This window comes from Cetorhinus maximus, chromosome 12 (assembly GCF_964194155.1).
Source record: "Cetorhinus maximus chromosome 12, sCetMax3.hap1.1, whole genome shotgun sequence".
In the NCBI taxonomy this organism is placed as follows: domain Eukaryota; kingdom Metazoa; phylum Chordata; class Chondrichthyes; order Lamniformes; family Cetorhinidae; genus Cetorhinus; species Cetorhinus maximus.
This window is the reverse complement of record NC_135890.1, coordinates 69,853,796-69,864,670: the sequence shown is the minus strand read 5'-3', so window position 1 is coordinate 69,864,670 and position 10,875 is coordinate 69,853,796. Positions and strand designations below refer to the sequence as shown.

The 10,875-nt window shown below is 48.8% G+C and overlaps 1 protein-coding gene across 1 annotated transcript in view; it reads left to right on the top strand.

The window, feature by feature from the left end:
- Positions 1 to 9,948, top strand: part of mif (macrophage migration inhibitory factor) — a 13,780-nt gene extending 3,832 nt beyond the window's left edge. Inside the window, exons 2-3 of the mRNA XM_078553834.1 lie at positions 2,296 to 2,468; positions 9,734 to 9,948. Coding sequence (XP_078409960.1) covers positions 2,296 to 2,468; positions 9,734 to 9,800 — 240 coding nt within the window. The 3' untranslated portion in view covers positions 9,801 to 9,948. The remainder of the gene's footprint in view (positions 1 to 2,295; positions 2,469 to 9,733) is intronic.
- The last annotated feature ends 927 nt before the right edge of the window (positions 9,949 to 10,875 follow it).

Genomic DNA, 10,875 nt, shown 5'->3' with positions numbered 1-10,875 from the left:
GTAGGGTGAGGTGAGGCGGGTGGGGTAGGTGAGGCAAGGTGGGGTAGGGTGAGGTGAGGCAGGGTGGGTGAGGTGAGGTGAGGCAGGGTGGGTGAGGTGAGGCAGGGTGGGTGAGGTGAGGTGAGGCATGGTGGGCGAGGTGAGGTGAGGCAGGGTGGGCGAGGTGAGGCGAGGCAGGGTGGGCGAGGTGAGGCGAGGCAGGGTGGGCGAGGTGAGGCGAGGCAGGGTGGGCGAGGTGAGGCGAGGCAGGGTGGGCGAGGTGAGGCGAGGCAGGGTGGGCGAGGTGAGGCGAGGCAGGGTGGGCGAGGTGAGGCGAGGCAGGGTGGGCGAGGTGAGGCGAGGCAGGGTGGGCGAGGTGAGGCGAGGCAGGGTGGGCGAGGTGAGGCGAGGCAGGGTGGGCGAGGTGAGGCGAGGCAGGGTGGGCGAGGTGAGGCGAGGCAAGGTGGGCGAGGTGAGGCGAGGCAGGGTGGGCGAGGTGAGGCGAGGCAGGGTGGGCGAGGTGAGGCGAGGCAGGGTGGGCGAGGTGAGGCGAGGCAGGGTGGGCGAGGTGAGGCGAGGCAGGGTGGGCGAGGTGAGGCAGGGTGGGCGAGGTGAGGTGAGGCAGGGTGGGCGAGGTGGGGTGAGGCAGGGTGGGCGAGGTGAGGTGAGGCAGGGTGGGGTAGATGAGGCGAGGCGGGTGGGGTAGATGAGGCGAGGTGGGGTAGGGTGAGGTGAAGCAGGGTGGGGTGAGGTGGGTGGGGTAGGTGAGGCGAGGTGGGGTAGGGTGAGGTGAGGCAGGGTGGGGTGAGGTGAGGCAGGGTGGGGTGAGGTGAGGCGGGGTGGGGTGAGGTGAGGCGGGGTGGGGTGAGGTGAGGCGAGGCGGGTGGGGTGAGGTGAGGCGGGTGGGGTGAGGTGAGGCGGGTGCGGTGAGGCAGGGTGGGGTGAGGTGAGGCGGGTGGGGTGAGGCAGGGTGTGGTGAGGTGAGGCGGGTGAGGTGAGGCGGGTGGGGTGGGGTGAGGCGGGTGAGGTGAGGCGGGTGGGGTGAGGTGAGGCGGGTGGGGTGGGGCGAGGCGGGTGGGGTGGGGTGAGGCGAGGCGGGTGGGGTGAGGCGGGTGAGGTGAGGCGGATGGGGTAGGGTGAGGCGAGGCAGGGTGGGGTGAGGCGAGGCGGGTGGGGTGAGGCGAGGCGGGTGGGGTGAGGCGAGGCGGGTGGGGTGAGGCGAGGCGGGTGAGGTGAGGCGGATGGGGTAGATGAGGTGGGGTAGGGTGAGGCGAGGTGGGGTGAGGCGAGGCGGGTGAGGTGAGGCGAGGCGGGTGGGGTGAGGCGAGGCAGGTGAGGTGAGGCGGATGGGGTAGATGAGGCGGGGTAGGGTGAGTCGAGGCAGGGTGGGGTGAGGTGAGGCGGATGGGGTGAGGTGAGGCGGGTGGGGTGAGGTGAGGCGGGTGGGGTGCTACTCTTCCGTTTCACTGTACTCGGGCTCTGTATCCTATGGTGGGAGGCTGAGTAAATTGGGTTTCTATTCTCTGGAGTTTAGAAGAATAAGAGTTAATCTCATTGAAACATCAAAGATTCTGAAGGGGCTTGTTTGGTTGTCACAGTGGGAGTGTTCCCCTGACTGGGGGATGTAGAACGTTGGGACACAGTCTGAGGATAAAGGTGGGGAGGTGATCATTTAGGACTGAGATGAGGAGAAATTTCTTCACTCGGTTGTGGATGCTCCATTGTTGAATATGTTTAAGGCTGGGATAGACAGATTATTGGGCTCTCAGGGGAGTAAGGGAGAAGGCAGGAAAATGGAGTTGAAGCTGACAATCAGCCATGATCGTATCGAATGGTGGAGCAGCTCGACAGGCCCTGTGCTCTACTCCTGCTCCTATTTCTTATGTTCTCATTGTATAATGGAAAATCTTTTGTCTGTAGTTTTTGTTTTCTGCTCAGTCATATTGTCAGACAGCCACTGTGATATTTCCATCCAACTCTCACCGGACACCCCTCAAAATAACATTCAACACAGGATAAGTCACAAAAAAAGAGTAATGTATCCATGAAACTTAGCTGAGGTGTTAAATTATGAGAATAGATTAGTGGCAATTATGTGAGGTGGCTGGTTGGGGGGGTTGTGGGGTGTGGCAGGAAGGGGGTGGCATGATGACCTCTGCCCTCTTTGCTTGTCCTTCCCTTGTTTCTCTCTGCAGTTTTGTGACTCTCCCTGTGGCATATACACTGTTGTCCTCTGGGCACACCCCTTGCTGCAGGGGCTGTGTCAGGGATTGTGGTGCTCTCCAGTGCTCAGTGAGCTCTCTCTCTGTTTTTCAGTACATTGCAGTGCACATTGTGCCCGACCAGATCCTTCACTTTGCGGGATCCTCTGAGCCCTGCGCTCTCGGGAGCCTCTCCAGCATTGGCAAAATCGGCAACAAGCAGAACAAAAACTACTCCAAGGTGCTGTTCGACCTGGTAAACAAGCACCTACATATTTCTCCAGACAGGTATGGCTGACTGGGTGTGGGGGGGTGCGGGGGAAGGTGAAGGGGGTCCAGTTCCCCAGCATGGAGAGCTCACTCAGTCGGTTTGACTGTCAGCGAGTCTCCCCAGCTATGCAGAGTCGCAGTGACTCTGGCGGCTGCCTGAGTTCACACTGCTGTGAACATGCTGCTTTTGCTGCACTCGGCCTGTTTTAAAGATTGCTGAAAGGCTGTTAGTTAAAGCTCGTAAAGATCAGTTGTGGCTTCATGGAGAGAGCCCAAGGTTTATGGGTGGGTGACACAAAATGCACACACGCAAGTCTAGTAACCCTCATCCCTGAGACGGGTGATTGCAGTGTCAGGAGCCTGCATTAAGTAAGATGATGAAAGGAATTGATTTAGAGAAACTAGTCACAGAAAGGCTGCTGGAAACCTGGAACTCTTTCCCCCCACCGTCCCCAAAAAAGCTGCGGGTGCTGGGGTTCAGGCTTAATGTTCAATCCTGAGATGGACAGATATTTGTTTGATAAGGTTACATTGGGATGTGGAGTGAAGGGAGGAAATGGGATGGGATGGAAATGGTGCAGCTCAGACACAATTTAATTGAATTGTGGAACAGACTCGAGGGGCTGAATGGCCTCCTGCTGCTCCTAATCCAGAAGGTTGGGCAGGTCATCGCTTCAACAATATCAGGTCACAACCACAGACTGCTAGTGCTGGAAATGATTCTGATGTTTGTTTCATTGCTCCTTCCCGGCCTCAGAGCTTTCCTATTGCTCTTTCCACACCCCCCCCACGCATTTTCCTAGGTTCTGTATTTGCTTCAACTACATTAGAGCTGGAACATTTTCCGGTCCTGACGACACTGACCTGAAACTAACAGTTTTTCTCTCTTCACAGATGCCTCCAAAACTGCTGAACCTTTCAGCAAGTTGTGATTTTATTTCAGATTTGTAGCACTCGCAGAATTTTGTTTTTTGTGTTAGTGACAGAACTGGGCCAGATTTAATCAAAGGTTAAAAGCAAAATACTGTGGATGCTGGAAATCTGAAACAAAAACAGAAAATGCTGAAAACTCAGCAGGTCTGACAGCATCTGTGGAGAGAAAAATAAAGTTAACGTTTCGAGTCTGAATGACCTTTCTTCAGAGCTAAAGCGAAGTAAAAATGTGGTGAAATTTATACTGTTTAAGGGAGGGTGAAGCTGGATAGCAGGCCAGCAATAGGTGGGGGCAAAGATGAGATTGCCAAAGATGTCATGAACAAAAAGACAAAGGGGTGTTAATGGTAGTGGTACTGGCTAAAGGAGGTGCTGATGGTGGCATTAAGGTAAGAAAGCAGAATGTGATAATGGCAGGGCAAGGGTAAGCGCTCTGTGAAAGTACAATGTGAGCAAGGGACAGATGGCCCTTGTCGGGGTGGGGTGGGGGAAGGGTACGGTGGTGGGAAAAAAGATCAAAAATAGGATAAAAGGTGGGGATAAAATAATGAATAAAAATGAAAATAAAAATAAGTGGATAAAAAATAAAAATAGAATATTGAAAAAAGGGGTGAGGAGAGAGTTCATGGTCTGAAGCTGTTGAACTCAGTGTTAAGTCTGGAAGGCTGTAAAGTGCCTAATTGGAAGATGAGGTGCTGTTCCTCCAGTTTGCATTGGGCTTCACGTGGATGTCCAATCCCTCTACACCTCCATCCCCCACCAGGATGGTCTGAGGGCTCTCCGCTTTTTCCTTGCACTGAGGCCCGAACAATCCCCATTCACCACTACTCACCTCCGTCTGGCTGAACTTGTTCTCTCACTGAACAATTTCTCCTTAAACTTGTCTCACTTCCTCCAAATAAAAGGTGTGGCTATGGGTACCCGCATGGGCCCCAGTTATGCCTGTCTCTTTATGGGGTATGTGGAACATTCCTTGTCCCAGTCCTACTCAGGCCCCCTCCCACAACTCTTTTCTCAGTACATCGATGACTGTTTCGGTGCTGCTTCATGCTCTCGTCGGGACTTGGAAAAATTTATCAATTTTGCTTCCAATTTCCACCCCCCCATCACCTTCACATGGTCCATCTCCGACACTTCCCTTCCCTTCCTTGACCTCTCTGTCTCAATTTCAGGTGATAGACTGTTCACCAATATTCTTTACAAGCCCACCAACTCCCAAAGCTACCTCAACTACAGTTCCTCACACCCCGCTTCCTGTAAGGACTCCATCCCATTCTCTCCGTTCCTTCGCCTTTGTCGCATCTGTTCTGATGATGCCACCTTCCAAAATGGCACTTCTGACATGTCTTCCTTCTTCCTTAACTGACGTTTTACCACCCACAATGGTTGTCAGGGCCCTCAACCATGTCTGAGTCTGACCCATCTCCGCCTCTCCCCTGACATCATCCTCTCTCTCCCAGAACCATGAAAGGGTCACCCTTGCCCTCACTTTTCACCCTACCAGCCTCCACACCCAAAGGATCATCCTCCGCCAACTCCAGCGCGATGCTATTGCCAAACACATCTTCCCTTCACCTCCCCCCTTCCCGTCGTCAGCATTCCGTAGGGACTGTTCCCTCCGAGATACCCTGGTCCACTCCTCCATCCCGCCCCAGCACCTCATCTCCCTCCCACAGCACATTCCCATGCATCGCAGAAGGTGCAACCCCTGCCCCTTTACCTCCTCCCTCCTCACCATCCAAGGGCCCCAACATAACTTTCAGGTAAAGCAATGCTTCACTTGCACCTCCCCATTTTTAATATTCTATTTTTCTTTTTTATCCATTAATTTTCATTTTTACTCATTGTTTTATCCCCACCTTTTATCTTATTTAAGATCATCTTTCCTACCACCATCCCCTCTCCCCACCCCACCCCCACTAGGGCCATCTGTCCCTTGTTCATATTGTTCTTTTCAGAGCGCTTACCTTTGTTCTGCTATTAGCACATTCTGCTTTCTTACTTTTATGCCACCATCAGCACCTCCTTTAGCCCTTACCACTACCATTAACACCCCTTTGACCTTTTGTTTATGACATCTTTGTCAATCTCTCCTTTGCCTCCACCTATCGCTGACCTTCTATTCAGCTTCACCTGCTCCACCCCCCTTAAACAGTATAAATTCATCACATTTTTACTTCTCTTTAGCTCTGAAGAAGAGTCATACGCACTTGAAGTGTTAACTCTGTTTCTCTCTACACAGATGCTGTTAGACCTGCTGAGTTTTTCCAGCATTTTCTGTTTTTGTTTAATCAAAGGGTGTTAGAACTGGGCTGGATTTAATCATAGGGTATTAAACTGGGCCAACTTTAATCAGTGTGTTAGAACCAGGCCATATTTAGTCAGAATGTGTTAAAACCAGCGCAGATTGAATCATAAGGTGTTAGAACCAGGCTAGATTTAATCAGAGGGTGTTAGAACAGGGCCAGATTTAATCATAGGGTGTTGAACCAGGTCAGATTTAGTCAGAGAGCGTTCAAACCAGGCCAGATTTAGAGAGGATGTTAGAACCAGGCCAGATTTAGAGAGGATGTTAGAACCGGGCCAGATTTAGTCAGAGGGTGTTAGAACCAGGCCAGATTTAGAGAGGATGTTAGAACCAGGCCAGATTTAGAGAGGATGTTAGAACCAGGCCAGATTTAGAGAGGATGTTAGAACCGGGCCAGATTTAGAGAGGATGTTAGAACCGGGCCAGATTTAGAGAGGATGTTAGAACCGGGCCAGATTTAGAGAGGATGTTAGAACCGGGCCAGATTTAGAGAGGATGTTAGAACCGGGCCAGATTTAGAGAGGATGTTAGAACCGGGCCAGATTTAGAGAGGATGTTAGAACCAGGCCAGATTTAGAGAGGATGTTAGAACCGGGCCAGATTTAGTCAGAGGGTTTTAGAACAGAGCCAGGTTTAATCATAGGGTGTTGAACCGGGCCAGATTTAATCATAGGATGTTAGAACTGGGTCAGATTTAGTCAGAGGTTGTTAAGAGGTATGAAGAAAGAGTTGTCTAAAGCAGGCTGGGAAAATAGACTAAGGGGAAGGTCAGTGGATGAGCAGTGGCAGACATTTAAGCAGATATTTCATAATGCTCAGCAAAAATTTATCCCAGTCAAAAAGAACGACTCGATGAAAAGGATGAACCACCCATGGTTAACAAAGGTGGTCAAGAAGAGCATCCAATCAAAAACTAAGGCGCACAAAATGACCAAAGGATTGGGAAATTTTTAGGAACCAGTAGTAAAAAGCTAATAAAGAGGGTGAAAATTGATTGTGAAAGTAAATTGGCAAGAAATATAAAAACAAACAGCAAGAGCTTCTATGGGTATCTAAAAAGCAAGAGAGTAGCTAAAGTGAGCGTGGGACCCTCGGAGGATGCGACTGGAGAATTGATAACGGGGAACAGGAAAATGGCAGATAATTTAAACAGTCTTCACGGTGGAGGACACTATAAACATTCCAAAGATATCAGATAAGCAAGGAGCTAATGGGAGGAAAGATCTTGTAACAGTCTCTATCACGAGGGACAAAGTATTTGACAAACTAATGTGACTAAAGGCAGACAAATCACCAGGACCTGATGGCCTACATCCAAGGGTTTTAAAGGAAGTGGCTGCAGAGATAGTGGAGTAATTGGTCGAAATATTCCAGAACTCACTGGATGCTGGGAGGGACCCAGAGGATTGGAAAACCAATGTGATACCCTGTTCAAGAAGGGAGGGAGACAAAAAGCAGGAAGCTATAGGCCAGTCAGTCTAACATCTGTAGTTGGGAAAATGCTAGAGACCATTATTAAGGAAGAAATAGCAGGACATTTAGAAAAGCTTAGCGTGATCAAACAGAGTCAACATGGTTTTGTGAAAGGGATTTTGTGTTTGACAAATTTGTTAGAGTTCTTTGAGGATAAAACAAGCAGAGTTGATAAAGGGGAATAGGTAGATGTAGTGGTTTTGGATTTACAGAAGGCATTCAATTGGGAGTATTGCATTAGCATGGATTGAGGATTGGTTAACACACAGAAGACAGAGAGTTGGGATTAATGGGTATTTTTCAGGTTGGAAAGATGTAACCAGTGGACTGCCACAAGGATCAGTCCTAGGGCCTCAATTATTTACTATCTATATTAATGAATTGGAGGAGGGGGCAGAGTGTAATATATCCACATTTGCTGACGATACAAAAATAGGTGGAAAGGCATGTTGTGATGAGGACATAAGGAATCTGCAAGGGGATATAGACAGGTTGAATAAATGGGCAAAAACTTGGCAGATGGAGTTTAATGTAGGAAAGTGTGAGGTCATGCACTTTGGTAGGAAAAATCAAAAGGCAGATTATTATTTAAATGGAGAGAGACTCCAAACAAGTGCAGCATAGAGAGATCTGGGTTTTCTTGTGCATGAAACACAAAAGGATCGCACGCAGGGGCAGCAAGTAATTAAGAAGGCAAATGGAATTTTGGCCTATATTCCAAGGGGGTTGGAGTTTAAAAATAGGGAAGCCATGTTACAACTGTGTACAGGGTGTTGGTGAGGCCGCACCTGGAGTACTGTGTACAGTTTTGGTCCCTGTATTTAAGAAAGGATATTCTGGCATTAGAGGCAGTTCAAAAGAGATTCACTCAGCTGATTCCTGGGATGAAGGGGTTGATTTATCAAGAATGGCTAAACAGCTTAGGCCTTTATTCTTTAGAGTTTAGAAGAATGAGGGGTGATCTTATTGAAATGTACAAGATTCTGAGGGGCTTGACAGGGTAGATGTTGAGAAGATGCTTCTGCTAGTGGGGGAATCTCAAACTAGGGGTCATAGTTACAGAATAAGGGGGCACTCATTTAAAACTGAGATGCGAAGGAATTTCTGCTTTCAGGAGGGTAGTGAATGTCTGGAATTCTCTACTCCAGAGAGTTGTGGAGGCAAGATCACTGAAAGTATTTAAAGAGGAGGTAGATAGCCCTCATCTCCCCGATATTTTAAAAATCTATGAGGAGCTGGCATGAAACAGGAGTGGAGGCAGATCAGCCATGATCTTATTGAATGGCTGGGCAGGCTTGAGGGGTTGAATGGCCTACTCTTGCTCCTATTTTTTACTTCTAGAACCGGGCCAGATTTAGGCAGCGGGTGTTAGAGCCGGGCCAGAGTTAGGCAGCGGGTGTTAGAGCCGGGCCAGATTTAGGCAGCGGGTGTTAGAGCCGGGCCAGATTTAGCCAGCGGGTGTTAGAGCCGGGCCAGATTTTGCCAGAGGGTGCTAGAACCAGGCCAGATTTGGTCAGAGGGTGCTAGAACTGGGCCAGGTTTGATCAGAGGGTGTTCGAACCGGGCCAGATTTAGTCAGAGGGTACTAGAACCGGGCCTGATTTAGTCAGAGGGTGTTAGAACCAGGCCAGATTTGATCAGAGGGTGTTAGAACCGGGCCAGATTTAGTCAGAGGGTGTTAGAACCAGGCCAGATTTGATCAGAGGGTGTTAGAACCGGGCCAGATTTAGTCAGAGGATGTTAGAACCAGGCCAGATTTGATCAGAGGGTGTTAGAACCAGGCCAGATTTAGTAAGAGGGTGTTAGAACTGGGCCACACTTAGTCAGAGGGTGCTAGAACCAGGCCAGATTTAGTCGGAGGGTGCAAGAACCGGGCCAGATTTAGTCAGAGGGTGCTAGAACCGGGGCAGATTTAGTCAGAGGGTGTTAGAACCAGGCCAGATTTAGTCGGAGGGTGTTAGAACTGGGCCACACTTAGTCAGAGGGTGCTAGAACCGGGCCAGATTTAGTCAGAGGGTGTTAGAACCAGGCCAGATTTAGTCAGAGGGTGCAAGAACCGGGCCAGATTTAGTCGGAGGGTGCTAGAACCGGGGCAGATTTAGTCAGTGGGTGCTAGAACTGGGACAGGTTTGATCAGGGGGTGTTAGAACCAGGCCAGATTTAGTCAAAGGGTGTTAGAACCAGGCCAGATTTAGTGAGAGGATGTTAGAACTGGGCCAGATTTAATCATAGGTTAATGAACCAGGTCATATTTTGTCAGATATTGTTAGAACCGGGCCAGATTCAGTCAGAGTGTGTTAGAACCGGGCCAAATTTAATCAGAGAGTGTTAGCACCAGGCCTGGTTTAGTCAGAGTGTTGGAACAGGGCTTGATTTAGTCAGTCAGTTTTTGAACAGGGACTGGTTTAGTCAGTGGGTGTTAGAACTGGACCTGGTGTAATCAGTATTAGAACAGGATCTGGTTTGGTCAGTGCATCTTAGAACCAGGCCTGGTTTAGTCTGAGGGTGACCATTTTCAGGGCCTCTGAATTAGCTATTTGCTGACAGTTCTACCTTGCTTGTTTCACAGGATGTACATCGTCTTCCACAACCTGGACGCTGCTAATGTTGGCTGGAATAGCAACACCTTTGCTTAGGTTCTGATCCAGAACATTCCTGAATGATCAATGTATTAAACTTGTGGTTTGTGTTTTCATTAGTATTAATGGCCATGGAGCCAGAGAGAAGATTCGTGAAATTATGTCTCATTTCTGTTTTAACAATAAAGTAGATTCAACAAATGTCCTTATGTGTTTATCATAGGTTGATGAGGGTGTGTGTGCTTTTATTATAAGGGGTGTTTATTACAGGGTATGTTAGTGTGTGTATTTACTGTATATCTGTGTTAGACTATAACCGTGTTAAGTGTGTGTTTCAGGGTGAATGTTTTGCAGTATCTATGAGACTAATTACTGTGCATGGTTATTGTGGGAGGGGTGGTCTGTGTGTGTATGAGTGTGTATCACAAGTGATTGAACGGGCACAGAGCAATGACCAACACAATTGCTACACTTCTGCCCACTCAAGCTGACAACTTTTGTCAACTGAAACTCACCAAGAATGACACCATCCTAAAGCAAGCCCAAGGCTGGGCTAAATCTACTTAACAATGTCAGCCTAAGAGCTCTGTCCTGGAGAGCTGGGGTGGGGGGCTCCAAAATCAGACCAGCTCAACAACAGGGGTCATTGCAGCATGCGACGTTTCAGTGTATGATGAAGTGCAATGTATTAAAGGGCGAGTTCATCAGTCTGGATGTGTTAGATCATCCAATGACTGTAAATATTAACCACATTACACCTCTTAAATCGATCAATAATTTTCCATTCAACAGTGATTGCTAGACTTTACCAACTTGGATTGGATGTATTCCTGCAGATTACATCATGTGACCTCTCGCCTCCAACCCTCCCACTAGGTCAAACAACCTATTTTCCCCCAATTTCCAAGTTCCTCGAATATTTTTTCATGCTCTTATGATTTTCCTACTAGGTTGCTCACAGAAGTGTACAGAAGATTAATCTTTAATTCCTGGGGACTCTAGGACTTTTCTGGCAGGCTGGCCACTCTGGAGGTTCCTGAATTTTATTGGGAATTGTTTTGATTCTTATCCATGCCAACAGGATATACACATCTATTCCTTGTAAAATATTGGAATTGGTTACCAGGAGTAA